Here is a 26,543-nt window from a genome sequence, read left to right as displayed (position 1 = left end):
GTTGGTTTTCAGTTTGTTTGTTTTCTTTCTTCTTTTTTTTTTTTTTTTTTTTTTTTTTAAATCCAGGCTATGTTTTCCAGGCACTTTTGAGATTCTATTTTTTGGCTTCATAGTGATGAGTATAATTCAGGCTTGCACCCATTCTTTCCAAAACTGGACTTACACTGAAATATTTGATTTTGAGAACACAGATAGCTCAGTGGGACAGCAGGGATTTCACATGCCTGAAGTTCAGCTAGTACTGAAGTGCTGTTTTGGATTAGAACCGTATTACTGATGTTACTTTAAATTTTAAAATCAGTATGGATTAAAATACCTTCTATCTTTTCAGATACTGTGTTTGGAAGGAATATGCAGCTGGGCAAAATTTTTTTATTCTATTCTTCATGGAAAACTATGCAGTTTTGCCTCTGTTCTCACAAATCCTTCATTGACACAGTAAAAGTCAGTTGGCAGCGTGTCCAGTATGTCAGATTAATGACCATAGTGGGAGGACTCCTACAGATGTCTGTGGCCGCTAAGCATCATAAAGGGTTTATAGAAGACATTTGCTTCTTGGCTCAAATTGCGGTTGATTTTACATTAATTTTATCTTACTCTTTTGCTGTTGCTGTATTTGCTAATATTGGCCCAAACTCAGGAACACAGTTAATCATGTATTTAAATCTGTCCTTTAGCACATAGCTTAAATCTGTTTTAATTTGAGATCAATTGGACCTAAAGATGTGGTAAAAATTAAGCGTATTTTGAAATGTTTTGCCAAATGTAGCCCTTTATTCTCCTCCTGGTTAAAAACACAGCAAAACTCATTAGGCATTTGTACATTCCAGTGGAAAGAAAAGAGTGGCTGGATGGCTGGTATCCTGCAAGCTCTGGAATTTCAAAGAGGAGCTGGCAAAAGAGTGAAAGGTGTTGAAATATAACAACCGGTATAAAATGAAAGTAATCCTGTGCAAATAATTGGGAATTTTCCCATCAATATCATAAGATAGAAGCTAGCTGAAGCTTGGCTTTTCCATTAGTAAAAATTAGAAGGGTCCATAAACATGTAATAACTTTCAGTTGTGTCTGTCTGGAGCAGTCTTGTAGCAGGAACTGGTATTCAGATAAAGCTGCATAGCGAGGCATAAGTTTTCTCCTCCTTATGTTTCTCAAAAATCCATGTTTGTTGGGATAGTGTAACAGCAATAAGGAACTTCCTAAATATCAAATGCAGCTTTCGGAGAACAGTCTTTGTAATAAGATACCAAACTACTACAAAACCGTCATATGCAAATATTAAAATCACTGGAAGAAGTCTTTCAACTCAACAATTCAACAAAAATATTTATTAAAAATACATTGGAATTATAATACATTTGTTATTTTATAACATGCATGAATCATAATGCATGCCTCAACCTAGTTTTATTTCACTGGGCTCTTTTTTGCGATGGCTCTTTCCATCTCCAGTCATACCAATGAAATGCATTTCTCAGGGACACTCCAAATCTTGAATATTATTACACACTGTATCTCTTCTGGGATGCAGCCTCTTTGTCTACTGTAGGAAAGCTTCTACCCATATGTATAATAAATACAAACAACATTAGTCTTCCCACCTGCTTTGGCACTGTATAGTTTTGGCTCCTACACATCCCGTAGTAGATACCCATTGCGAGGCACACAGAACATAGTGAAGGGGTCACTCTTGAATCCAGTCAACTCTGTCACAGGTTTCTGTGGCAGACAATAATTTTCTGTCTTTAAATATGTATGAGCTAGTTTTGATTTGAAATCACCAAATGTTTTAAACCTGGGTCATATGCAGTCTATAGCCCAAAAGCTTTTTCTTTTCCGGTAGCTATTTCACTGTCTTGTTATTACCCAGCACTTGTTGTAAGTAGCAAGAGTCTTTATGCCAAGCGTGGGCCCGTGTCCATACTCTGTGCAACACTATGGTGAGGGCAACTCCAGCCACAGTTCCAGCTCAGTGCCGGTAAAAGAGGTGCCAACTTCTCAGTCTCCTTTGTGACATTCTATGATTAATTGGCTTAAATACACAAAGCGCCTTAAATTATTCAGGTGCATAGTATGTACTTGAAAGAATATTTTTATTTTTCTGATTTATAACCATCATCATCAACCTAGAGAGACAGACTCCTGAGATGAAAGTAATTAATTGCTATGTGCTATTAGCCACATCTTGGTAGAGAATATTTAACTTACTAGCGATCTCTTCTCTCTGAAACCTTGTCTTCCCCTTCACACTTAACAGTTCCTGTAATTCAGCTTCTCATTTCTTAAAAAAATGTTAATTTATTCTAAGGTCAGTTGTGTCTTTTTCCTGGATGAGATGATAAGAAAGAGGTGCTTGTTTAGTTAAGGCTGCTATTTTAGAATTGTGGGCTTTATAGTTCAACTGTTTATTACACGTTCTGTACAACCAAAGGTACATAGCAGGATGAATTAATCTGAAATGCCTAAACGTGCTTGAATGGGAAAAGCTGTGTGATAAAAATACTTTTCTGAAGTTGAAATAAGAAAATTTGGCATGTTGTTCATCCTGGAATTTTGATAGTGAAATTTCTTTAAGATCTGTGATTTAATTTGTCTTCTTTCATGTCTTCCAGTAAATTAGTGGGAGGAAAACGTGTTTTTATAAGCAAAGGAAGGGGCTTTGAAAGTAAAGCACTGTTGTATTTCTTTTCTTTCAGAAGATGGATGTTATTTCATTAAAGGCTGGGAAAATATGTTTCCATTACAGCTGTTATTATCTCATTTAACTCATTTACCAGCATTGGATTGCTGAGCCTGTGCCATTGCAAGTGCAAGATTTAGTTCACATTCTGGCATTCATATCAGAACCACAGGCTGAGACTCAGCTGTGGTAGTTTCAAATTTTTTATTTTTTATTTAAATTAAAAATCTTTTGCCTTCTTGCAGTCATAGCTGCATCTTAGGCTTGCAGTTCACAATATCACCATTGTTCTGGTGCGATGCCCTTTGGAGATCAGCAGCACTTCTGGCTCAATAAAGCAGTAATTTAGGGTACAGAAGGTAAAATATGAGCCACTGAAAAACTTACTTGCTGGCAAGTTTTACCGAAACTGTTCTGCAAGGAAAAAACATTCCTTTTGAAGTTCTATCTTTTACATTTGAATGCTGGTATGGAAAAAGCTACCACACTGGCAAAAAATACATATGTGACAAATGAGTTGGGTAATGGTAACACCTCATCTGTGCCGCTTTTAGAGTTGCACCCAATTAAATGATGGCTGGTTTGAACAGATGGTTTCTGAAATCAGAGAATAACCAAGCCAATTGGGACAAAATTTAGTGGTTTTCTCAAGGGTAGGATCATAAATTGACATGCTACTAGTAAGTGTGGCATAATAAAAAATTAATGGAAAGTGTTTACATACCTGCATCTTTTTAAGTACTGAATAATATCAAGAAGCCATGAAACCCAGAGTTCAGATCATGCAACTTTCCTTCTGCGGTGAGCTGAATTCGCAGCTCCAGGCATTACCTGAATATATCAACATGATGAGCCACCAGTCAATTGAGAGCTTTTTAATGAAGAAGAGTTAACAAGCCATCAGCATTTTACTAATTATAGAAACAGCTGTTGAACAAACACTGCCCCACAGCTCTGAAGTTTGTAATTGGCATTAACACTGTCAGCGAACCCCGAACACTGCCTACTGACAAATTCTGTCTTCATGCTGATCTCACATGCAACAACACTACAGAGTTCGATTTAACATGGAAGTTTTTATAACTGTTAATGGTTTGAATGTCTTGATTTATATAAAGCGTGCAAGTTCATAGCAGGTTTTGCTCGCTTGCTGATCGGGGCTGGCCTTTACAAAAGTTATAGCTAAATACATTTTCTCCATATGATCAAAGCACTATGTGCCAGAGTCAATGCTTGAAAGGTAAGCCTAACAGGGTTGTCAGTGTTCAGGGGCACACTTTCATATACATACAAACCAAAAACGTTAAAGTGTAAAACTACCATTTGGTTGTTACACATCAGTTTTGAATTCTGTTTTTCCTGTCATTCAATTAATAAACTGTATTTAACAGATGAGAATTGTTCAGCAGGCCTTTTTGCTAGACTCTGTTGTCCCACAGAGATATTTGTGATGATGGGCTGGCTGGGGTCATTCACCTTATCTGGAGGGGGGGGAAAAACCAAAGCCAGCCTGCGGGGATAATTTTGCTATAGCCATCATTTGAAGCAAGTATTTGGGTGTTTTGGATGGTGTTAATATGAGAGCTGCCTTTTGAAAACTGAAGCCTCCTACTCCCCCAATCTTTCCTTCTTAAGCATGAAGTTGGTTTTCACTAGCAAATTGGAATATGTGGAGAAATTCCTATGGGTTTGGTATAGCATATGATTTTACAATTTATTTTTGCACAGCTCTCTAAACTGCCTTTGAGTAACAGGTGTGTGCTATGTGCAGTAAGTGGTGCAGTATGCTATGAGACAAGAAAGGCAACCACAGGCGAGGGCAGAGCATCCAGAAGGGAAGGATTTAGACTATTTGAATAAAATACTAATTTCCATGTATGCTCTAAGTACTGGGATTCCCTGAGCTATATGTTTCAAGTTCAGGCAAAATTCTGACATTGCAATTAGCAGAAAGGAAGTTGGATCCACAGCCTCTCAGTCATTTAGAAAAAGTAATCATATATTCACTTCATCGTTTCTTATTTTTCTTATGCAGTGGCTGACAACTGTGTACTTACAAAGAACATGTTTACATTCTGCTGTGAATGTACTTAAGCTTATAGTGATGTTTTTCACATTGTAGTTCAGTTGTTTATAGTGCTCTGAAAATTTTGATTTCTGGCTGAAATTGCCTATCCTCAGTCAAAAGTTAATAAAGAAAAGTTAAGTTAAAAGATAGGAGCTTTTTATGAAGTTCAAGAACACAAAATAGTCCTCACAAATCTATAGCACCTATTAGAATTGCATTGCAAACAGAGTTTTTTAAAAAAGTACTTATCAAGGACTTGTAGTACTCTCACTGCAGATGTATTGGAAGTTGGGTATAGTTTTTGGGTTTTTTTTTTACAGTGACTGTTGTCCTTTTCTTTCATCAATAATTGGTATCTGTAGAACTGCAAGTACATCGTCTAGATTCAATCATGATTGTAGTGAAAAGAAAAATTCTCTAGGGAGCAGTCAAATGTTAACTACTGTTGGTGGTGCATTTTTCATAGAGCAGTTTGGATATCTTGGAGTAGTGCATTAGAAAAAGCTTGTTATGTCCACAGATGGTGCCTTTGTCCCATACTATAAAATATCAGCTATATATTCTTCAGTTCTTCACATCTTATTCTAATAGTGGGTTTATAACATATTAGATTGCCCAGCCTTAGTGGCCACATGTCAGTCAGAATTAAGAATCTCTTTGACTACCTGAACAGTGGGTGACATGTAGAGATGCCAGCTGAGACTTTGCAAATTAACATGTCGTCACGACACTCGAGTTTCCCAGATTGGAAGCCTCTCATGTTCTCATGTTCATGTGGGTGCTGGTAGCTGCTGGAGCCATATTCTCTTGTAAGCCTTTATTTTCTGTATTGGTAGGGTGCTTGCTTTTGAGTGCAGTCTGTGTACATATGTAAAACTCCTAAAAAACCGCACTGCAAACCCAGCCTCAGGGTGTGTGCATAAGAAGAGATGACGTGATACGTATCATATGGTGCAAAGGACTCTGGCTCTGTGTTTTTATCTTCTTTCTTGTAAAGAAAGTATCTTCAAATGACAGCATGTTGACAGTTTGTCTTCACCAGTCCGCAAACTAGCAAAGACCAATATGCCAGCTTTTGTGCCACTGAAACGTGTCCTGAATTCAACTAAAGATCTACATGAAAGCAAACAACATATTTCGTGGGATTACTGAATCAATTGGAAAAGCCCACAGATAAAAAAATCATCGTTTCATAGTGTGGTAAGAAAACTGCTGCTACTGACTACTGAGATTATTTTGTTAAAGTGGATTTGAATTCATAATGTGCTGAAGTAAGTAAATTGCTGAGACAGTAGTACTGACAAAAGGGTGTTTTAAAGACATTAGAAGAATGGGGCAAAGGACAAACTACTAACTAGGTACAAAAAATTAGAGTTGACAAAACAGGAAAGAAAATACAGATCACAGTACTCCTGACTTTTAGGACTTCTAAGCTTTAAAACACAGTGCTGAATCTTTTGAGTATTTCATGGAAGCACTCACTGGTATTTGTATGTGAATTTGTATACAAATTCAGCTGAATTGTTGCTTCAGGTCTTTTATTTGTGTGTTCTAGTTGGACATAAATGAGAACTTCATGCAAGTCTGTGAGAATCTATTTTGAAATAGGAGAGGCCAGACTATGAGGAGATAGGTACAGTCTCGTTCATCTAATACGAGATCAGTCCATGTTACAGTGAAAAAATGTGTAAAAAAGCAAAGATCATGTAGACTAGGATTTTCAGAGGCACCCAAATGAAGCACCAATATCTCGTCGTGTTTCACTGGGACTTCAGTAGTTTTGTTTTTCTTCTCTTCACAGTCAAGCACTGTTATTGCAGAGTGAGAATACACACAGTAAGAGACACTGCAATAAAAATGCCTGTACCAGGAGTTAACGATGAAGACTTAATTCATAATAACTCCTCACAGAGGCAAGAAGTTCATATTTTGCCTTGTGATTGATATTCAGGTGTATGTAATGTGTCTAGAAGTGATGTGCATTGCAGTAATTTAATTTTGATATAATGAAAGTATGAATCAAGGAAATGAGAACCTGTTTTGAAAGCACTGTTTGCATCTTCTTAGCCAGCAACAAATGGAATGTATTCCTATGGTCTTAGCTTCAACCTGAGCTTTCAGCAGTAATTGAGACTTTAACATCGTTAGTCTGTTACTCTGCTTGAAAGAACAAGTGATGATTGATTCATCGCTCATAAAACCAAAGTTGTAGATGTTAATTTGTTGTACTATTCTCACTTAATCTTTTACAAGTATAAAAATAGATGTTTGCAGCTTTGACATGGCAAATTATTGTAGAAGTAGTAGATCATGAAAAAAAAAAAGGCAAAACCCATAAAACATGTTTCCTGTTGAGGCCAAAGATGCTTTTCCCATTAATTTCAGGTATTTTAATTTACCCCTCATGCTCAAATATTTATTCTTGGATTTTGCCACCAAGACAGTTGATTTTTCAAGGACATGTAAACATTAAAATATCATTTTGTGTCTTGATGTGCATGTACGCATCACAGGAGAGGGTGCAGTGCTAATAGCTATCCTTCCATCTGAAAAAGGCATCTCTTTCATGTACCTGTCAGAATCTGCTTCTGCATCAGGCCTCATCCAAATGCCTGCCTGACTGAAGCCTGAAGCTGGAAAAGGGTTCTGTCAATGTGAATTCCTGCCCTACCTTTCCCTTCACCCTGCTGCGGGTTTAGAAAGGGGGTCTGTTTTCTTAGCAGTAAAAGATGTGGAATATGTGCTTAAGTTTGCAAAGGAATTTAAAAGGAAATATTTTTGTCTTGGCATGTCGCGCAGTTGTAAGAAGAATCATTTTGATGACATCCATCTGTTGCAGATTAAAATAGGTTGGAATCGGGGATTGTGAAGTGAGTTAGTACAGCGTGATATGTAGGGTGACTGAAATAAACGCATCGAAATGGATTGGGTGACTGAAGTAAATTTCTTTGTTGATCAGTATTAATATGTTGAAAGTAGGAGGCTTTTAGGATATTTTCATGATGTGAAAGAATGTTTTTCAGCCGATGTTTCTGAAGGTGAAATTAGGGAGGGAAGTGAAATTAGATGAGAAACATGCTCAGTTGGAGGTGTTTCACAGGAACTCCGAGTACTAGTCCAATGGTGTGCGTGCTCTCCTGTACCGATCTAATCACATCCCCGCAAAACAGGCTTTCATGGTTATTTATCTGCTTTTTGAAGCTCATTACTCTATTTATATATTTTAAGTGTGAAAATTTTTACTGTCTCTGTGTGCATTTGAAAATTCTTGTTCTGTTTAATCATTACTTCTGTTGTATGCCTTTGTTTTATTTCTGATCTCTGCGGTTGCATTAGTAGTCAATTTACCTGTGTGTAGGTTCATATGTGGGTGAGCATCAAAGTATATGCTGGTTTCAAATAGCCTGTGTAATTTCATGTTTTAATCTTAGATAAAGGCAGGAGGGCTGACACATTTCACGCTCCCTTGCTTAACAGCACATCCCACAACCTAGATGAAAAACAAAAACATGATTTAACTTTTTTTAACCTATAAATGCTAATGGGGCTTTAAATGTGAATGTATGAATGCAGGCAGTTCAGGAGTGGGCATGTTTACAACATTATCCTGGATTTAGCTACTCAGGCTTGAGTACTTCATCCGCTTTGTTCTATGGTTAGCTACGCTTGCAGTGCTGCCTGGTTTTGTAGGACTTTTTATTTTCTATTTTTTTTTCCCTCTAACACACCCCACTTCTGTGCCACAGGAGATAAGACATAGCCACAGGACTTTCTTGCTCTTGGATGTTGTTTTTTCACCAGTATGTGTGCATGAATATGCACCGTAGTCACGTAACTTTTTATGCCAAGTACAAATCCAAAGCAAGTATATGTTCTTTTAAGTAGCATAGCCAATAATAGGATTGGTCCATTATTTTCCAGAGTTTTGAGCATATATGTGTTTGTATATAAAAACCCCAGAAAACTATGGCTAGCAAGTTAATGCATTTATTTTTTTTTCTTGTTGCTAATATCAGTTGCTATGATTTCTGTTGGTTTGTGTTTGTGTTGGGTTTTTTTTCCCCCTTTGGTTCTTGCTAATTTTTGAACTTCAGCAATTATTGCTCTGTTTTGCTCTCTCTGACAGGTGTGCATTCTTTTGTGCCAGTATTGCCTTGTTTAAGTATCTGTATGCTAATTAACACAGATATAATGGAAAGTCGGTTTTCTTCATAGTTTTACTCTCCTGCAGCATAAAATGCAGAAACCTTTCACCAGTGATGAAGTTGCGCTCTCTTTTAAGCAGGAGCTAACTAGAGATTTTTTTCTTCTTATCTTTTACAGTCCGACAGCAATGCAAGCTTTCTCCGAGCTGCTAGAGCTGGCAATCTGGACAAAGTAGTGGAATACCTGAAAAGTGGAATAGACATCAACACATGTAATCAGGTAAGATATTTGAAGGACAGAAGTTTGCAAGAGTGAGTTACATGAACATCCTCCTCAAAAACTAGTTTTTTCAGGCTAGATTACTTCATCCAGGTATTTTGATTCACCTCAAGTGATGTCTTCAGTCTTATTCCTCAGTGGTATCTTTCTACAGGAAGCTTGATAATGCCTATAAAGCTGTGCTGCTTTTAGTAAAGCTTTGTGCAAGACTTTTTGAGCTTCTCTTTCTTGCCAATGTTCTCCAGGTATGGATATATGTTAATGAAGTACCTATAATCAAAACTTAAGGTATGCTTTGGTAGTCTAATGCTAATGGACCTGCTGTTGTGAAGTTCCAGTTCTAATGGAAACAGTGAGCATTAAATGCAGTTGTATTGTTCAGAATACTAAAGTTGCAGGGGGGAAAAAAGAGTTCTAGTTGAGGAAGTTATGATGTAGTATTCTTTGGACACAGGTAAATGCTGTGATGAAATATGCCAGGATATGAAGCTGAAAATTCTTGGTAAATTCTTGTTGGTTTCCTTGTAGACAGTTACAGTCTGGATGGCCGGAGGCATCTGTGTTCGGAAAAACCCACCCCGCTCCCGTCTGCTTGGGTGTGTGTTGCTGTGGTGGGGTGAGGCTGAACTGTCTTGGCCAGGAGGCTTGGGAAGCTGAGGCCCACCCGTTACCCGGTCGTCTTGCCCATCCTGAGAGTCTCTCATTCTTTTCTTTGTCTGGAGAAGCGGGACTATGCCAGCACTCATATTTTTTCCCTCTGTTAGTTATTGCTCTTTGTTTATTGTATCCATTTACTCACTGTAATAAGGCATGCCCATGTAATGGGAGTTGCTCATTTTAATGAAAGCTATGCCTTCCTCCAAAGAACATGCATCACAAACAGGAGGCGAGGAGCAACAGGCGTTACAACAACTTGACAGAGGAGCACAGGATGGCAGTGAGATAACTGTGATTAATATATTCCACGGCAAGTGGAAACCTGTCAGGTTTTGGGTCTTTTTTTTTTTTTTTTTTTTTTTTTTTTTTTTAAGCTATTTCGAAGACCTCTTTTCTAGCAGCTTCACAGGTGTAGGGGTTAGTTTAAAAAGTTCCGATTCCTTGTTGCAAACATTTGTCTGAAGCACAGTGTGGACTGGCATCCTTGGCGAAGCCAAGGAAGAAGTTGAAAGCCATGCATGAAAAATGGTATCGTTGTCTTACATGTGAAGACATCGCTTGATATTTTAAAGTGAGGTGTGCTTGAATGAATGAGAAAAGTGAAACTGATAGAGACTAACTGTTCTTCATGCAATGATTTGCAAAGGTGAATGCAATAGTGTTTGAGTAGATTCCAAAACTGAATTGCAAAACTTTTTTCAGTCACCTAAAGAAGTCTCTTGTAAACATCATTTTTTTCATAGCCAGTGCATTAGGTTTAAGCTCTGTAGCATGGGAACACTATTTAGCATCTGGGTTTTTTGTCATACCTAGAGTAAGAGTTCTGTTCCAGGGCACACACTTATCCATACGATAGTAACAGCAATAACTTAAATAAATTAAAGGTCTAAATTTGTAACAAACTTTTAACTATTCTTAAAGAAATTATCCTGGCCGTATTTGCAATATGTTGATACAAGTTTCTCCAAAATAAAGAAATCTAATCTGAGGTTTTAGTTTTATGCTTAGTTTTCAGGGCCTGTTATTACTTGACTTGCTCATTAAATTAATGTGAATACTGAGGGAATGAGATAGCAATTAATTCATACCACAGAGAGCAGATGTTAGTGAAATAAATAGGTAAATTTGCACATTATCTGTGGATTGTATTAATGCTTTGTTGTTCAGATCATTCAGTTAGTATTTTAGTAAACAGATCTTGGAATTGAAATATTATTTGCTTGTATGCAATATTAAAATTAGGTTTTTCAATTTTTATTTATTTTGTGGTGAAAAGTATCCTCTAAATAACATAAAGACAGGAAAATGATGGAAAGTGTATATATATATATATATATATATATATATATATATATAAAAAATATAAGCTTTATGGAAGAAAAGAAAGATAATTCCACTGTGAATCTAATCTTCTCTCCTGTCATTCATGTTACTTTTACATTTTGATTTTATCAAAAATATTCCTATTTTGGCAGAGCACATTTCAAGTATAAGACATTTGGAGCTGCACTCTCCTTTGTGAAGTATGTAGGGATGGAACCTATTAGTACTGGATAGTGGAGAAAAACAAAGTAAAAATAGTATTTTAGGTTTTGTGTTAAGAAAGCACCCATATTGTCTTATCTGTTCTGATCATTAGTTAGAATAAGATCAGAAATAATCAAAATTTTCATTACTGTGTCCTGAGACACAGTTGTGGCTTCTAATGTAAATTGTGTCCAGGAGCTGAGCTGCTAGTTGCTGTGCATATGCCTGTTATAAATAAGTAAAATATTTAGGAAATAAAGCTGTATTTGTCTTTGGAGTTAGTAAGGGAGTTATATTATGACTCCATTAAGCTGTGATAGCTGATAAATTGATCTTGGGGGCACCTAGAAGGGAAAAGGCTGTTGAAGCAGCATCCCTAATACTTTTTTTTTAACTACTAAGGTGAAAGGTACACATTCTCCAAGTCAGTCATCAGACTGAGAGCTTGAGAGTCATCAGACTGAAAGCTTGAGTTGTTTCCTCCTCTGATATGAAAATGGGCTCTAGAAGCCATGGATTTCTTTGATAGCAAAGAAATGCTACAAAAGCATGGGTTTTCTTGGGTAGCAAGAGCAATAATCCCACACAAAATTGTAAGTCTTCATTTTTCTGAAAGAATTTTAACAAACTCACTGGGCAGTATGCTCTGGAATGGTGGCCTCCCAGGGGTGCTGATGGCAAATTCCCCAGTCTCTGGAATATGGGTTGCAGTTACTATAGTTCTGAAATCTCAGCGAATAAATGAAAATTTTGTTTTCTTCTTTGATATCTGGAAGCTGCTTGTATGAAAATTACTAGTAAATTCATTCAGAAACCTGTAAGGGGCTTACTTTGAGGCAGAAAGAGTTGGAATTAATTTTTCCAAGGAAGTATTTATACATCATCTTCCTTTGGCTTACTTGAGGTATACCCTGAACCTATTATTATAAGAAATAGCTTTGTACTATTTTAACCAGTCTCTTTTGAATTTCTGGTGCATCTTTGACATCAGTGGTTCAGTTCTAATGAAGACTTCCTTGGTCTGTTGGTTGCCCAAATCCTTTCTTGGCCTTTTTTTTGCAACTGTTTAGTTAGTGTATGACTTCATGTATCTTCAGTGAGTTCTAAAACACTTCTTCATTTTGAAGTGAAAAGGAAGCAGGAGGAGGTTTAGCACTCCATAGTGTCGGTCTCCTCCCTTAGGAACAGTTTCTGGAACTGTAGAGGTAATTGTTTCACCAAGAGCAAGTTGAAATCCAATTTAGAATGTGCACTCACACAGCAGAAAGAGCACTGGGCAGCCTGGACTTTATAGTAATATCATGTGCTACATTATCACACTGAATGCAGTGTGGCCAGCCAATTGATTTTCCTTGGCCATCCCACACAAAGCAGCTGATCCCCTGTGACCTGAGATGGCGGAAGTCTGAGGTTTCCCTTGCTATTTTGGTGAGATCTCAGCCAGTAAGTAAACGTTCAGTGGGTGGTATCTTTAGCTGACTAGCTAACTTGTGTCCAAGCAGATCAAAATCTTGTAGCTCACTTGCATTAGCAATGCAATTCTGATTTCCCTCAGATGGTTAGAGAGTAGACGTGGTTTTTTACTGTGTTTCGGAAAACTGTAAACTTAAATATCCTCTTATGACTGGTCAATCTTATCTATAACATAAATTGTTTTACATATTGTTAAAAAAAGGTACTTAAATTTGCTGCTTAACATACTGCCTCCTCTTTCAGGAAAGTTGTTACTGCTGTAAAAATACACTGTTAAAGTTTCACCATGGATATGGCTGTGATGTGATAGAATGCTTTAGCTTGGCTCTTTTGTAAGTCTGTCATATAAATCCAATTACTTTTGTTTCATAGCCGAGGGACCTACATTTGCACCGCTTATTTGACTAATATAATCAAATTTAATAGGACTGGAACTGTGACTTAAAATAAATATGCAAGTGTCTACATCAGACCTGAAAGATGTCTTGACATGCTGGTGAAATCGGTGGCATTTCTGTGAAGGGGGACTTGAAAGCTCAGGCTGTATGGTGTCCAACTTTCCCCTATATCTTAGCCAGATTTAATCAAAATGACATGAAAATCAGTAAATCATTCAATACCAGTGTCTCATAAGCTCGGTTTTGTAACTCATGCATCATGAGATAGGCTAAAAATTTCAGTGCACCATCTAAATTGAAACTTCAAAGACTGTTCACCTTCATAGGCTACTGTAGTGTCAGGTTCAGCTTGTTGGCAGCACAGTTTATTCTGTTCCACTTCCAACAGTGGAAGAGCTGTAGAGAGGAAGAATTCCTGGCAAAAAGATGCAGAGAATCAGGGAAAGTTTGGGAGTGGAGAAGAAGACTGTGAACATGCTGCTCCTGACATGCATTGACTTTGACATGTCTTGAGCAAGAGTTTTGTGAATAACAGTTATTAGTGAAAGGTGTGATCGGTGTGGTGTCCCTTGGTATACTCCCATATCCCTGCATGTAACAATTTAAACTCCCGCCCGTTGGTTACATTTGGGAACATCATGAGTGTGCCTATGCTCTTAGATGACTTGCCTCCCTAGTTCCACTCCTGAGTCCTGGTTCCCTAATCACCCACACTATGTATGTATTAGTTGGCTCGCAGGCTCCTTCTGGCCTAAAACAGCTGGTTTTCTCTGAAGTGAGACTAGGGAGCAGTGCAGGGGATGCCCAGTGCAGGCACTGCTCTCCTCACGCTGCAGGGAAAGCCTGTGCTGGGCATGCTGGTGCTCCTCATAGTCCCCTCAATACATTCGAGCCAACCTTGATCCTGTAAGCCTTGTCTCAGGCTGTGAGCCACATTGTGCACAACTTACTTGTGGCATTACGCTAAAAAAATGTGTTTTACAAAATCCCTCTTTAATAGTCTGTGGTACAGCACTCATGTTATTTCAGGAACTTTCACCCAGAGACAACAAACACGCACGCTCTGTGTCTTTGGGACACGATGCACTGCATGGGACCAGGCGAAGGCTGCAGGTGGGAGGGGGTGCGTGGTGTGGGGTGCCGAGGCTGTGCTGAGTTGCGCTGCTTCGGGGCGAGGGCACGGATGTGCAGAGGCAGCCCTGACATAGGAATCTGGGGTGAGAGGGACAGGTTCTCAGAGTTTCCTGGTGTTCTCAAGACCTCCAGGTCTTTAATTCTGTGGAAAATCAGCTACGTGTTGGTCTTTTTAAAACTACATTTAAGTCCTAATTAATTTAATTTAAGCATGCAACTAAGTGCTAATCTGAAGAAGGCTGTTTTCCTGAACTGGAGCTTTATACTAACCAAATGTTTTCTATATCACCAAGAAAGCCTCCATAAAATTCTTTGCTCCTTTTTTAATAATTACAGGCTGACATTCAGACTGGAAAAATGTCAAAACTCATTAAAACCCCCACAATTGTGGCCACTGTTTATTTTTGGAAAAGAGTAGATGGAAGTAAGAAATGAAATAATCTAAAGTATTTTGAGACGTTACCTTCCCTGCTGAAGAAAAGCTGCAGATGATTAAAGTAGGCATGTGTCAAATGGAAGTTAAGATACAGAAGTGAGAGCAGTTGTGTTTTCTGTGCCAAGGAATCTAATGATGAGCAGGATAAGAACTCGGGCTTTCCTTGTGCTGCTTATTGAAAACATACAGAAAGAATCTTGTCTTACTGTCTAGGAGAAAGTTTCCATTAAAAGACCTACTGTCAACAAAAAGCTTGCCGAGTTAAATGGGATACAACCTGGCAAACATAAAGTTCCTCAGTTAGGAGCGAATAAATGTAGACTCAAGTTCTTATATTCAAATAGATCCAGTGAATTTTATGTCTTGATTATAAGCACCAATATTAACAAAAAGGATCAACCCTAGGACAGAGCACAGTTAATGTGATTATTACATGGAAACGATTACAAGTATTTTTTTCCAGTGTTCATCTTCTCTTGCTTGCTGTGAGAGTAATATGATTAGGATTGCTGCAGGTTTATTTTCTACAGAAAGTGCTTCCCATTTGCAGATGGCTGGCAAAGCTCCTCTTGCACTGTAGAGGTGAAAGCAGAGCCAGATGAATGCAAACATCAGAATAGATGCTGTGGAATTTCTTAGTGGCCTGAAATCAGTAAAGCATTCCTGGATGTTAGGTGGCAACACTAGCAACTTTCAGGATCTGTGGGTTTGCACTGTGGTTAAGGTCAAAGCTGGACTTACACCTGAATATATTAGGCTAGAAAAAGTGGTTGACTAGTGTGCAAAATGGAAAAGTCCCATATTAACATGATTTAATTAAGTAATTTTACCTGATGTCTGGGTTGAGTTAACTCGGGAATTTTCTGGACTGTGTGAAGTGTTTTGAGCTCTTGACAAATAGTACAAACCAAAAAATGCTCAAATAACCCCCTTCAGATCTATGAATAAAATTAATTTCTAATGTGGATTGTCTCAGCCCTAGTAGCCAGGAAAAAATGTCTCTCTTTGCACTGGCTAACCGTTTTCCCTGATGACATGGATGACCCTTTGGGTACCCCCAAGTACAAAGAATGAACTGCACCCTACATCATCAGGACTAGCGAGCCTGATTGCTTAGTCTTCACCATCCCTTGCACATTGAGAAGTACACAAACAGGCACTTCAGCTTCTAGCGAACTTTGATTCTGGTGCCATATAAAATTGCCCGCAAAGCTTCATGATAACTAAGACCCTCAGCTTCTATTGATGAAGCATCGCTGGTGTATTGTAGATTTTATTAGGAGTGGGAGCAGACTCCTCTTCTAGAGGTTAGGGAATAGTGAATAAGCCCTGGCAGGTGCTACGTCACCTCCTCCTCCAAAGGGCTTGAATGGGATGTCTACATGGCTGTGTTCCAGCTGTCGAAGGGGAGAAGCTAACACGTTCTGTGCAAAACACAGAGGGTGTATTTTAATTTTAAGAGTGAGATATCTGAATGCTCTTTCAAAAATGAAGCCTTGTATATGCAGGTTGGTTTTTTTTTTTCTCAGTGTAATGCTATTTTTAGACTAGATGCTGTCTCAGAAAACAGTACATAATGTTAAGGGTAAGCTTTCCTGAACAGAGATAACACAAGATGCTTTCTTTAGTTTTATTTTGTTTCTCAGATCCTAAGTTTTCACAGAGATCTGTCTTTATAGATAATCAAAGTATTTCCTCAATTCAGCTGTTTCCAAGATCTGGTGGAACTTAATGTTTCTGTATATACTGGATACAGGGATTAGTCACAGCTATTAATATAGTTATGTAGTTAATAATTAGTTATTACTTAATTATGCTTTGTTGAATGCTACCTTCTGGAGACAGTTAGAAATGTCGGGGGACAAAATTCCCCTGTTTTAAAAACAGTCCCTTTAGAGGATCTAATTACTATTATTTTATACGATGGAAAACTGCTAGCCATTGGAAATCTCAGATTCCTTTAAAGCTATTTTCCTTCTGTCACAAATGTAGTTATTTTAGGACATGGTTGCTATTTTTAGTTAACATAGTAAAAAAAAACAACTTCCTTCTGAATCAATGCTCAAAATGTTGATTAGTAAAATGAACTTTAATTTTACAGTATGCATTTTTGCAACCCATAGTTCTCACAGAGGCTAGACCCAAAAATCTGACAAGTCTAAGGGTTTGTCAGCTGTCTGCTGTGTTTTGAAACAGAATTGTTAATCCGAAAGGCAACATCAAGTAACAGTTCCCCATCTTGTCTTTGGAGTCTTGTCACTTTTCATGATGATAGATTTACTTTCCTGGAAGGAAAAATCTGATGGATTTTGGCATTTGTTTTGAAGAAGTCTTCTGTATTCACAAGGAATGTCTGTGAAGTCTGATACTTGAACAGAACAGGAGTCAAATATTAGGTGGTTTTGGGGGGCCTCCAGCTCCAGAGCTCTGTAAAACCTATACCTGTTTGGCTTTTGCTCTCATTCTGTTGGCTTCCTTTTAGTTTGATTGGTGTCTTTATTGCCTCAATTGCAGTGAGACAGAGCACCAGCTGTTAATTACTCCCACGTTTAGTCCAAATGGAAAGCAGCTAACACCCCCAGTAGAGCTAACTATAGACTGAAGTAGCACTGTAGTTATAATGAGGTCCACACCATCACGTGTTCATGTCACCGAGTAGGTTAATTCATTTCCATGAATTCATAGGCTATAAAGCAATATAAAAGGAGAATTTTCATTATCTGAAATTATTTTTCTTTTTTCCAGCCATCCAATTTATTACTTTGTGATATTTTTGGGAAGAGCTTCAACAAACCCTCAGACCTGAGAAGGCTGTGCCCAGCTCTCTAATGTGCCCTTTCCCAAATCCTTGAAAAGAGGGTTAACTGATGCACTTTTTACTTAACCCAGGAGATATTATTCAGAGGAGAGACTTTGCAGCAACCTTAGACTGACATCTATTAAAGAGATGTAGAGTAGTATTTGACTTTTAACAAAGACTATGATATTGCTTTTTAGTCTCAGCCTCCACTGGTGAGCGCAGATGACTTCCTAACTTGGGCAAAACGTGTGAAGGAGTTAGCAGGACCACGCAGGGCTGGTCACAATAGCTTTTTAATTTTCATTGTGTTTGTAATTAATGCTTTGCAAATGACCTGTTAGTGTATATATATATATGTGTGTATATATATATGAGCCTGTAAACACAGCATCAGTGGAAGGAACTTCATAAAAGTGCATTGCATTTCATGCTTCAAGAGAACGTTGGAACATTAAAAAGATTTTTCTGTATTGTTTTATTTTCGTTGACTGTGATGATATTTTTTCTCTAAGCTGCTTAAATGCCATTCTAACCTTGTGTGGCATAGGCAAGAGTAATTAGAAACTCAAATGTTGGCAGATCTTCCTGGGAAATGTTGCATCCTGACTTCCATCAGAGTTGATGGGAGTTATAAGGGGTACGACTCTTAGCATAAAGGAAAAAAGAGGGTTAATTTAGTTAATATATGTTCTTGCTTCCTAATGTTCTTAAAGATATTGAATACTTAATGAATACCTTCAAATAGAAGTAAACTTTAGGGAGTTAAGAATCATATTTAACAAAAGTTGTTTTCTTTAGTGCCAAGACCATTATATACTGAAGTAGCGCAAGCAAATGTTCACTTCTATAAAGAATTTTCCCCCACTTCCTTCAAACACTTTCTTTCCCCCATCTGTACGGTTGCACATTCTTTATACTTCTAAGTCTCACCAGCAGAAGGTGAGTAAAGCTTTCTAGGACTACCAGGTTATTGTCTATACCTGTCACAGCTGAGCCTGGAGGGGAGGATGTAAAAGCTCCCCCAGTGCCCAGATTGCAGCTTTGGTGTGTGCGCTTTGCCAGTGAAGCTGCAGTAATGCTGGGACAACCACTGGGGCTGTATTTTGGCTTTGTAAGAAGTCGATACCACTACAGAAGCAGTGGTGCTGGTCTTGCCCTGGCTTGGTGGTCATGCTTCCATGCTGTGCCATCTCCTGCACTGGCAGAGACATGTGTGCAGCCTCACACCGAGCCCTTGAGGGACCTGATCTGCAGAAGGGTGGCTGGGGGTGGAAGTGAGCAGAGGAGAGGACAGGAGAAGCAGAAACACTTCTGGTAGCAGTGCTGCCTTCACTGATTCAAAATGTTCTTTGAACAGACTGATCTGATGCTCTGCCCAGAAGTTGCCTTTCTGTGGCGTCACTTTGCTTTGGCATGACAGGGTTAGGCAGGAATAGTATAAGCCATTATTGCTGTTGGATGTAACAGCGAGCTGGGTGATGTCCCAGCAGGGGTAAATGGCACAAGCATGATTGACACCAAACTGGGCAGCAGCTGAAGAACTTCCATTCCATGAGGATCACTCCATGAGGCAACTGAACACAAAGGCAGGAGTAGCACGGACTTCCTTGGGTGATTTTCAGACAAGAGCAGTAAGACTTAGTGCCAGTCTTACGGGGGAAAAAAATGCCTGACTTTCAATTGACTTAGAAGAGGTTGGTGATTTCTGTGATGTACAAGAAATCCGTGGGCTTTTCTGGTGTGATGAAAATACAGAAGGTGACACTACAAATAGAGCTGTGAGCAGTGGTGGGATGTGTGCATGTACCTCTCTAGGGGGGTAAAAAATGTTGACTCCTCTAGCTCAGCGGTAGAGAAGAAAAAGAACTGAGGGAATAGGGCTCTGCAGGGAAGCACTTGAAGAACCAAGCTTGGAGGGCTTAGTATTATGTTCTGTTATGAGAGTCAGAATTACAAATGAGCCTCTAAAAGAAAAGTAGTTATGGTATGCATGTGCTTTGTGGGGAGAAGCAGTGCCTATGCTGTACAGTTTTGCTTAGCAGACAACTCGTTTCATCCCCCTGCAAACTTTTTGGTAGGCATGGGAGAGAAAAAGGGAAGTGTCAGAAACCTTTGTTGTTCTAAAATACAAGAATCCAGTTGACAGGAATGGAGGAGTTGCGTTGATTAAATCTGAGCCTCCGTCATCATAAGTAGCAGGGATCAGCTATGTGGGTTGGGAAATAATTACAACATTTGGTCTGACGATAGAGGAACAAAGCTTGCTTTAAGGCTTCAGTTGTGCTGGCCCTCAGCATTTAAAGTGCAGCGCTTGCTTCTGCTACTGCTTGCCCCAGCTTACTGTATTTAAGGAAGTACGGACTTTGAATGTGTACAGCAGCAACTGTATCCAGCCTATAGTTTCTTTCTGTAGCCTTTTTACTGAACCTCATGTCTTCATTTTGCTTATGTTTTAATAAATAAAAAAGTCACATGTTGCAAAGAAACTTGCATAATTATGCAACATTAGCTTTCAGCTGCTTAACATGGACTATATACGGGTATTTTAAGAGGTTCCTACAGATTAAGCACTGGGACAAGCCTTGCTTTGTCTGTACTTTGGCATGTGGTAAACTAAAAAAGAAGCTTGCCCTCACCTTTTGAAATTCAGAGGGACGCGTATGCACATAGTTCATGTGGGCCATGCAATATTGCAGTTTCTCTGCTGTGTGTGGACTTCAGTCTGCTCACAAAGAATAAGAAAGGTTAATAACACGCCATAGCAATACATCAGCTGCCTAGAACTGTAAGAAGTCAAAGTTACCGTTCATACTGTCACAGAAGGTGTCAACTGAATCTGTGAGATGAGGTATGAAAACAGGTCTCTGTTCTCAGACAAGGAGAAGAATGCTCTGTGTGTTTCCCCACAAAGTACTATTTCAAAGCTTTCAATGACTGTAGGTAGTAATTATGGTTATTTAATACTCAGCTGAGATTGAAAAACAAGGAAGATTAGAGCTTTCTGCAATGTTTTCAGCCTGCAGAAAGTTCACTGACATGTACAGTGTTCTTCATCTTGATGATTATGGTCAACCTCACCACATAATTTTGGCCAAGAATTTTTCCTTGATCCAGGGCATGGTACTACTACTGCCATCCCTGGGCTCTGGACAACAGTAGTAAGCGTGTTCCTCTGGGGAAAAAAAAAACAGAGATCTGGTTACTGCTGCTTTACACGCACAATAGGACTTGAAACCACATTTGTCATTAACATTTCCTAACTACCAGGCTGCATAAGGGTATTCTGCTCCTTTTGGCAGCTTGTGAATGTAGCTGTCCTTCAGTTCCTTTGCTTTGCTCATAGTTTCACTTCTGCATTTGACTAAAAACTCTGCCTGGGCTGCTTACGTGTATGTAGAATTAAAGGGAGTTACTTCAGAAATGCATTTGGGCTCCTGTGCCTGCAGCCATTGGACCCGCTCCCATGAAATGCCTCCTGTGAAGTGCTAAGTGCTTTAAAATCCTACTGGGAATTACAAGCTTGAACTGCCTCTGTGGACAGACAAATAAAAGACCAGAAAGCAGCTTGTTTATTTCACAATTTAAATGACTGTGAACGGCTTAGAGACAAGTGAAGAGATAAAAATTACACAGTGCTAACTTGCTGCAAGTTGCTCAAATACCTGAGTATTGCTTATGATCCTTGCAATATGGAAAACAGGAGAATGCTTGAAGGCAGTGGCAGTATCTGTTCCTGTCACCTGCCTGATGTACCAGGGAAAATACCATAGGGTTGTGAAAAATAGGTTGGCAATTCAGCTACAATAGACTGTCATTATATATTTTTTTCTTTGGGTAGAATAGCAATACTAGGAAGAAAGAAGACGCAGTTTCCATGGCTAGAATTTGTAAGAGATGAAGTATTCTGCTCCTATTTAATATGAGAAGGTGAAAATTCTAGTTCTTACTTCATGACCTTTTCCTTTTTTCATGGGGTTACAAAGCCTCAAGGTTTAGTGAAGACTTGCTCACCAAACCAGCAGAGGTACTAAGCCAAGGATCAATTTCATTTGCAAGCCACATGCAGCCCACAACCATTTTGGTCTACTTGTGCTGTTGGTTTTCTGTTTGAAACCAGTTATCCCAGAGGAGAGTAGGAGAGTCCAGGGTTCAGGAGAACTACATCAGCCTGGAATAATCCTGATTGAATAGACACATCCTGTGTAAATTCAGCTAAGTCCTGTGACTCCTCTGTGTTAGTGATGCCCCGCTGGGGCTAGATAAGGTTACAGTAAAGAGAAGGCAGATACACATTTCAATTCTGAAATAATGGGCTTACGGAGATACCCAAGGTATTAGTCTGGGGAAAAGAGAAACTATCAAAAAGAAAGGAATCTCTTATGGATACTTGCAAAATATGGTTTGTTTTGGTGCCTTTGTTGCTATGAGAAAAATGTTATTGGAGATGTTTGTTACACAGTGCCTTGGCTTAAATAGCCCAGTCCGAAATATCTGACTTATGTAGACAGTCAGCTACGGGATGTAATAGTATTTCAGCTACTAATCTTCTTCTTATACTAGGCTAAGGTAGGAATGTATATCTTCAGAACTGATACTTGTAATTGATATGGCCTTTGTGCTTACAGAATGGACTCAATGCCCTGCACCTGGCAGCTAAGGAAGGCCATGTGGGACTGGTACAAGAATTATTGGAAAGAGGGTCCTCTGTGGATTCTGCCACTAAGGTAATTCATGCACGTCTGTTAGTTTATTCAGAAAAACAAGTCATCAAATACACGGGAGAAATGTAGAAAAAAATATGAAAGTACAAAATAGGATAATAATACATCCCTGATATTTAAACTGTTATTTTTGTTATGGTCTGAGAGTCTGTGTTCTTTGCTGAAGCTCATTGGTAGTAAATGAAGAAAGAAAGATTATTATTTGTACAACCTGTTAGCAGAGGAAGCATTAAAAGATTTTAGTAATGCCGTTTTTTTCATTATTTCCAATGACAGGTCCCCATCATAAAGAAAGTGAATATAGTTCAGAACAGCAGATTTTTTCAGATCTGTGAAAACTGGTAATTGACTGTGTCCTATCCAGAGCCTTTTCAGTCAAGAGCACAATAGAAAAAACACCTGCATAATAAGTTGCTTTGCCTTCAGCCTTTCCACAGGCAGGCACATGTGTGTTCCCAAAACATTCAGTCAGTATGTTATTTGTCTGTGGGTGGTAAATTCCTTGTGACGGGCCAGATTTGTTGGCTCAAACGATGTAATGCTTGACTGTGCCCAGCCTTTGCATTTAGTTACCACCACTTTGTCCCTGTAGCTCGCTCTTACTTTTTTATGGTTTTGGATGCACAGGATCCTCCATCAAGGTTAACACTTCATCCTCAGCTTGGACTGAACATTTGGTTTTATGAACATTTATGATTCTTTAATGAAGCCATTTAAATATTGCTCCCAAGATAAGAGATTGGCCTGAGAAAAGTACAAGGCTTTTACAAAAGCAGTGGTCTGCTGCACTGCTGCTGTTTTGTGAGAGATTATTTGTATTGTGTAGTGCATCTCTTAACTTAAAGCTAATGCCTTCCAAAAATATGCGTTTTAATTTTATACCAATTAGAGAAAAAAATATTATCTTCTATGTTTCAAAGGCTGCTTTCCGTTACTTAACAGTTAGATCTTCCTTTTGGGTCTTGTACAGGGGAATCTCATTTTACATGTGATACGCAGCAGGAATTTTAGGACTTGTGGATGTCAGGTACCTTCCACAGGGCATGGTTCCCGGACCTGAATGAAAAAACCTGTTCACCCATACTAAACTTTACCTGGAAGTTTGTCCCATGCCCCAGTCCCATGCCATAATTTCACTCAGAAGTTATGTTATGATGTTTGTGTTACACAACCACTAAAGAAATCTTTATGGCTGCAACTACCAGTTCTATCCCGTGATGTTTACGCAACATCATGGAACTGTAAAGTAAAATTGTACTGAAAAAAATGAATGTTATAAAGAATGGCTGGTTGAAATCATTCCTGAAGAAGGGTAATGTCTTTCATTTTTTTCCCTCCCTGTAACAGAAAGGGAATACAGCCCTGCACATCGCATCCTTAGCAGGACAAGCTGAAGTTGTCAAAGTTCTGGTTAAGGAAGGAGCCAATATTAATGCACAATCTCAGGTATGATGCTATTTTCCCTTATCTCTTCTAGAAGTTATTTGGTGAGATTTTTATAAGATAGATCTGAGAAGTTAGGCAGTAATTCCAAACATCCAAGCCTGGCAAATCAATCAAATTGAGGCTTACGTAGCATTCACTGGTAAGTAACAAATTGAAGTCATTATATACTCATCGTGTGATACAGGAACTTGCATTGTTGTTGATTGAAATCTTTGAGGCAGTCCTGTTATGTTTTAATAAACTGTGTCAGAATTTTTTCAAAGTGTAGAAATACGACATCATATGTTTGAGTTCCATTTTGTGAGCAGTAATGAACAAAGTAATATCTCAGACTTGATTTATACAATTGTTTGTCAATTTGCTGGCTAAAAATTTGCATATAACTTATTCCAGGCTTCTGAACTCATTCTTTATGTGATCAGAAAGAATTCAAAACAAAAGTTTGGAATGTACATTTGAATTAGGGAAATTCACCTTATCCTGGTGGGCAAACAAACTGTAAAAACAGCCCTGTTATTTCTGCTGACATGAAGCTTGTCTGCTCTTCCAAAACATACCAGAGGACGTGGTGATGTTGCAGAGCCCGACCAATAGCCGGTTGTTCTCTCCCTGGTTTGGGCGAGGCCGCGGTGCTCCCTGCCTGCTGGGATTTCGGAGCTGTAAATGGCATGTGCTGGGCTCATGGTGAACAGCAGACTGCAAACCAGCTTGGTGGTGGTGTGTTTCTGAGCTAACTGTCCCTATCTCCTCAGCCCTATCAAACAGACACACTATTAGCACCACAGATTAATTGATGAAATTATCCTGTTGCATACTGGAGATGCCTGTTATTTCCTCTGTTTAGGATTAGGAACAATGTATCAAGTCTGATTAATGTTTGTAAACGCTACCTTAACTATGGCAACTGTCTGTAGCTATGAAGAACTGAACAGATGGTATAGATGAGAACTGTGTATGACAAAAAACCCGCATCTTTCTGAAGCACCTAGTCAGCTTGTGACATTCTCAAAGTAAATCATCAAGCTAACCAACAGTGCTCAGATTGACTCCTAGTGCGTCATTCAGTGACCACAAATATAATTTTTGCAGTAACAGCGTAAGCTAAGATGATGAGAAAAACAAGTCATGCTTCAGGGGTTGATTAATTTCAAATTAATTTTCCCCAGCACTTACTGTCTATAGGCAAGATAATGGCCCTTAGCGTAATCGTGCTGGGATACGTGAGCAGAACAAGAAGAGAGTGATCTGATTTACCAGTGCTGCTAGGAGCTGCATGGGTGAAGGGTGTCTCAGGAAGCATAGCTGAGTCTGTGTGAGATGCTTTTCTCAATCCTCTTCTGTAGCGTGTTCCCTGAAGGAATACAGACAAGTTTGTAAAAGGTTTTGATTAGTCAGAGCCCATCCTAAGTCTGGCTAGCTCCACATCTTGCTTGCCCAGACCTGGGAAACTGGAACCCAGAGGGGTTTTTTTGCTGTTTGCTCTTACAAATTTACGATGGACAGTGTAGAGTAAATAGAGAGCAGGAGGTAAATGTATACGTTTATAAAATTAATAGGTCTGTCTGTACCTTCATTACATTTTAAGACAAGAGAGAGAAATTGAAAAGGTCTTTAAACTGCCTGACACCAAGATTTTAAAAATATTTTCTTTATTATGCTTCTTGCCCCAAAGCGACTGCTAAAGAGCTCTCTTAGGACAACTGATGGTCAATTCCTCCCCATGCTCTACTTCCATGAAGGATAAGAAGTGTTGTAATTCCATTGCTCAAAAATTTAGCAATCTCATTTCATAATGACCTAACTGGATGATTTCTTCCTGCATTTATCAGCCTTTTCATGTGTGCAAGAAGATAAAGTAATATCTTTAATGTTAGGATTTTGAACATGGTAAGAGAAATAACTGTAAAAATGATAACTTCTTTCCTCAAAAAGTCTTCATAAAGGCTTTTCCTTATGCTGGAGAAATAAATGATGTTTTCTAAATTAAAAAAAAAAAAAAATCCTACCAGAATTGGAGATTGTTTTCATAGGTATTATTTTATATAATATTCTAGTTTTAAACGCTTTTATTGTTAGCACTTAAACTTCTCTGTAATGTATGCAGAGCTGTTAACAGGCATTTGCCACTTGAGTTAATTGAATTAATCTGATAGAGAATGTTTTTTCCCCATTACTGCTCACTGGTTGCCTCCACACAGGATGAATTAAAACTGCTGTGATATCTGTGTCCTGGATTTGTGCCATATTGTCTTAATTAAGCAAGTTCTGTTGACTTGAATGGGAGGGTGAGTCCTTAATGCAGTGAGATCCAGCTGGGGGGGCCTTTGGGTTCTGTCTTCCTGGCCTGCTGTGCTTTTCCAGAAGAGATGGATAATAGCTGCTTCAGGCAGGAGGAGATGTTCAGAGGATCTTGCTGCTGCTGCTGCTAAGGGGGCGTTTGCTGTGGATGGAGTCCTTTTGTAGGGACCGCGCTGGCGTGGGGTTTCTTGGTCCAGCACTGTCACGAGCACAGCAGTAAAGGATTGCACTCGGAGAGGCAGGTGCATTACCTAGATCTGTCTTCTTTTTGGTAAACGTTGAATGCACTTGGGTAATACTTACTGATCGTGTTCAGCGCTTTGAATACTATTTGTGTGTGAGCGTTCACACATGTGTTCCCGTGTAGCTAGTAATTTGAATATGAATGAACATATGCTGCCTGTGTGATGGGTGGAAAGGATGTATTTGTTTTAGTCAGGGCTCTGAGCAGATTCCAAACAATTCGGTTCTTATTCTGAT

The 26,543-nt window shown here is 38.8% G+C and overlaps 1 protein-coding gene across 39 annotated transcripts in view; it reads left to right on the top strand.

Annotated features, from left to right (window-relative positions):
- Positions 1-26,543, top strand: part of ANK2 (ankyrin 2) — a 382,481-nt gene that overhangs the window by 215,663 nt on the left and 140,275 nt on the right. For all 39 annotated transcript variants that reach the window (XM_055796029.1, XM_055796032.1, XM_055796031.1 and 36 more), the window contains 3 exons: positions 9,072-9,173; positions 22,224-22,322; positions 23,667-23,765. In XM_055796029.1, the coding sequence (XP_055652004.1) occupies positions 9,072-9,173; positions 22,224-22,322; positions 23,667-23,765 (300 nt within the window). The remainder of the gene's footprint in view (positions 1-9,071; positions 9,174-22,223; positions 22,323-23,666; positions 23,766-26,543) is intronic.

The sequence above is a fragment of the Falco peregrinus genome, chromosome 2 (genome assembly GCF_023634155.1).
Source record: "Falco peregrinus isolate bFalPer1 chromosome 2, bFalPer1.pri, whole genome shotgun sequence".
Classification (NCBI taxonomy): Eukaryota; Metazoa; Chordata; class Aves; order Falconiformes; family Falconidae; genus Falco; species Falco peregrinus.
Note: the sequence above shows the minus strand (reverse complement) of the source record. Positions and strands in the feature narration are given on the sequence as shown.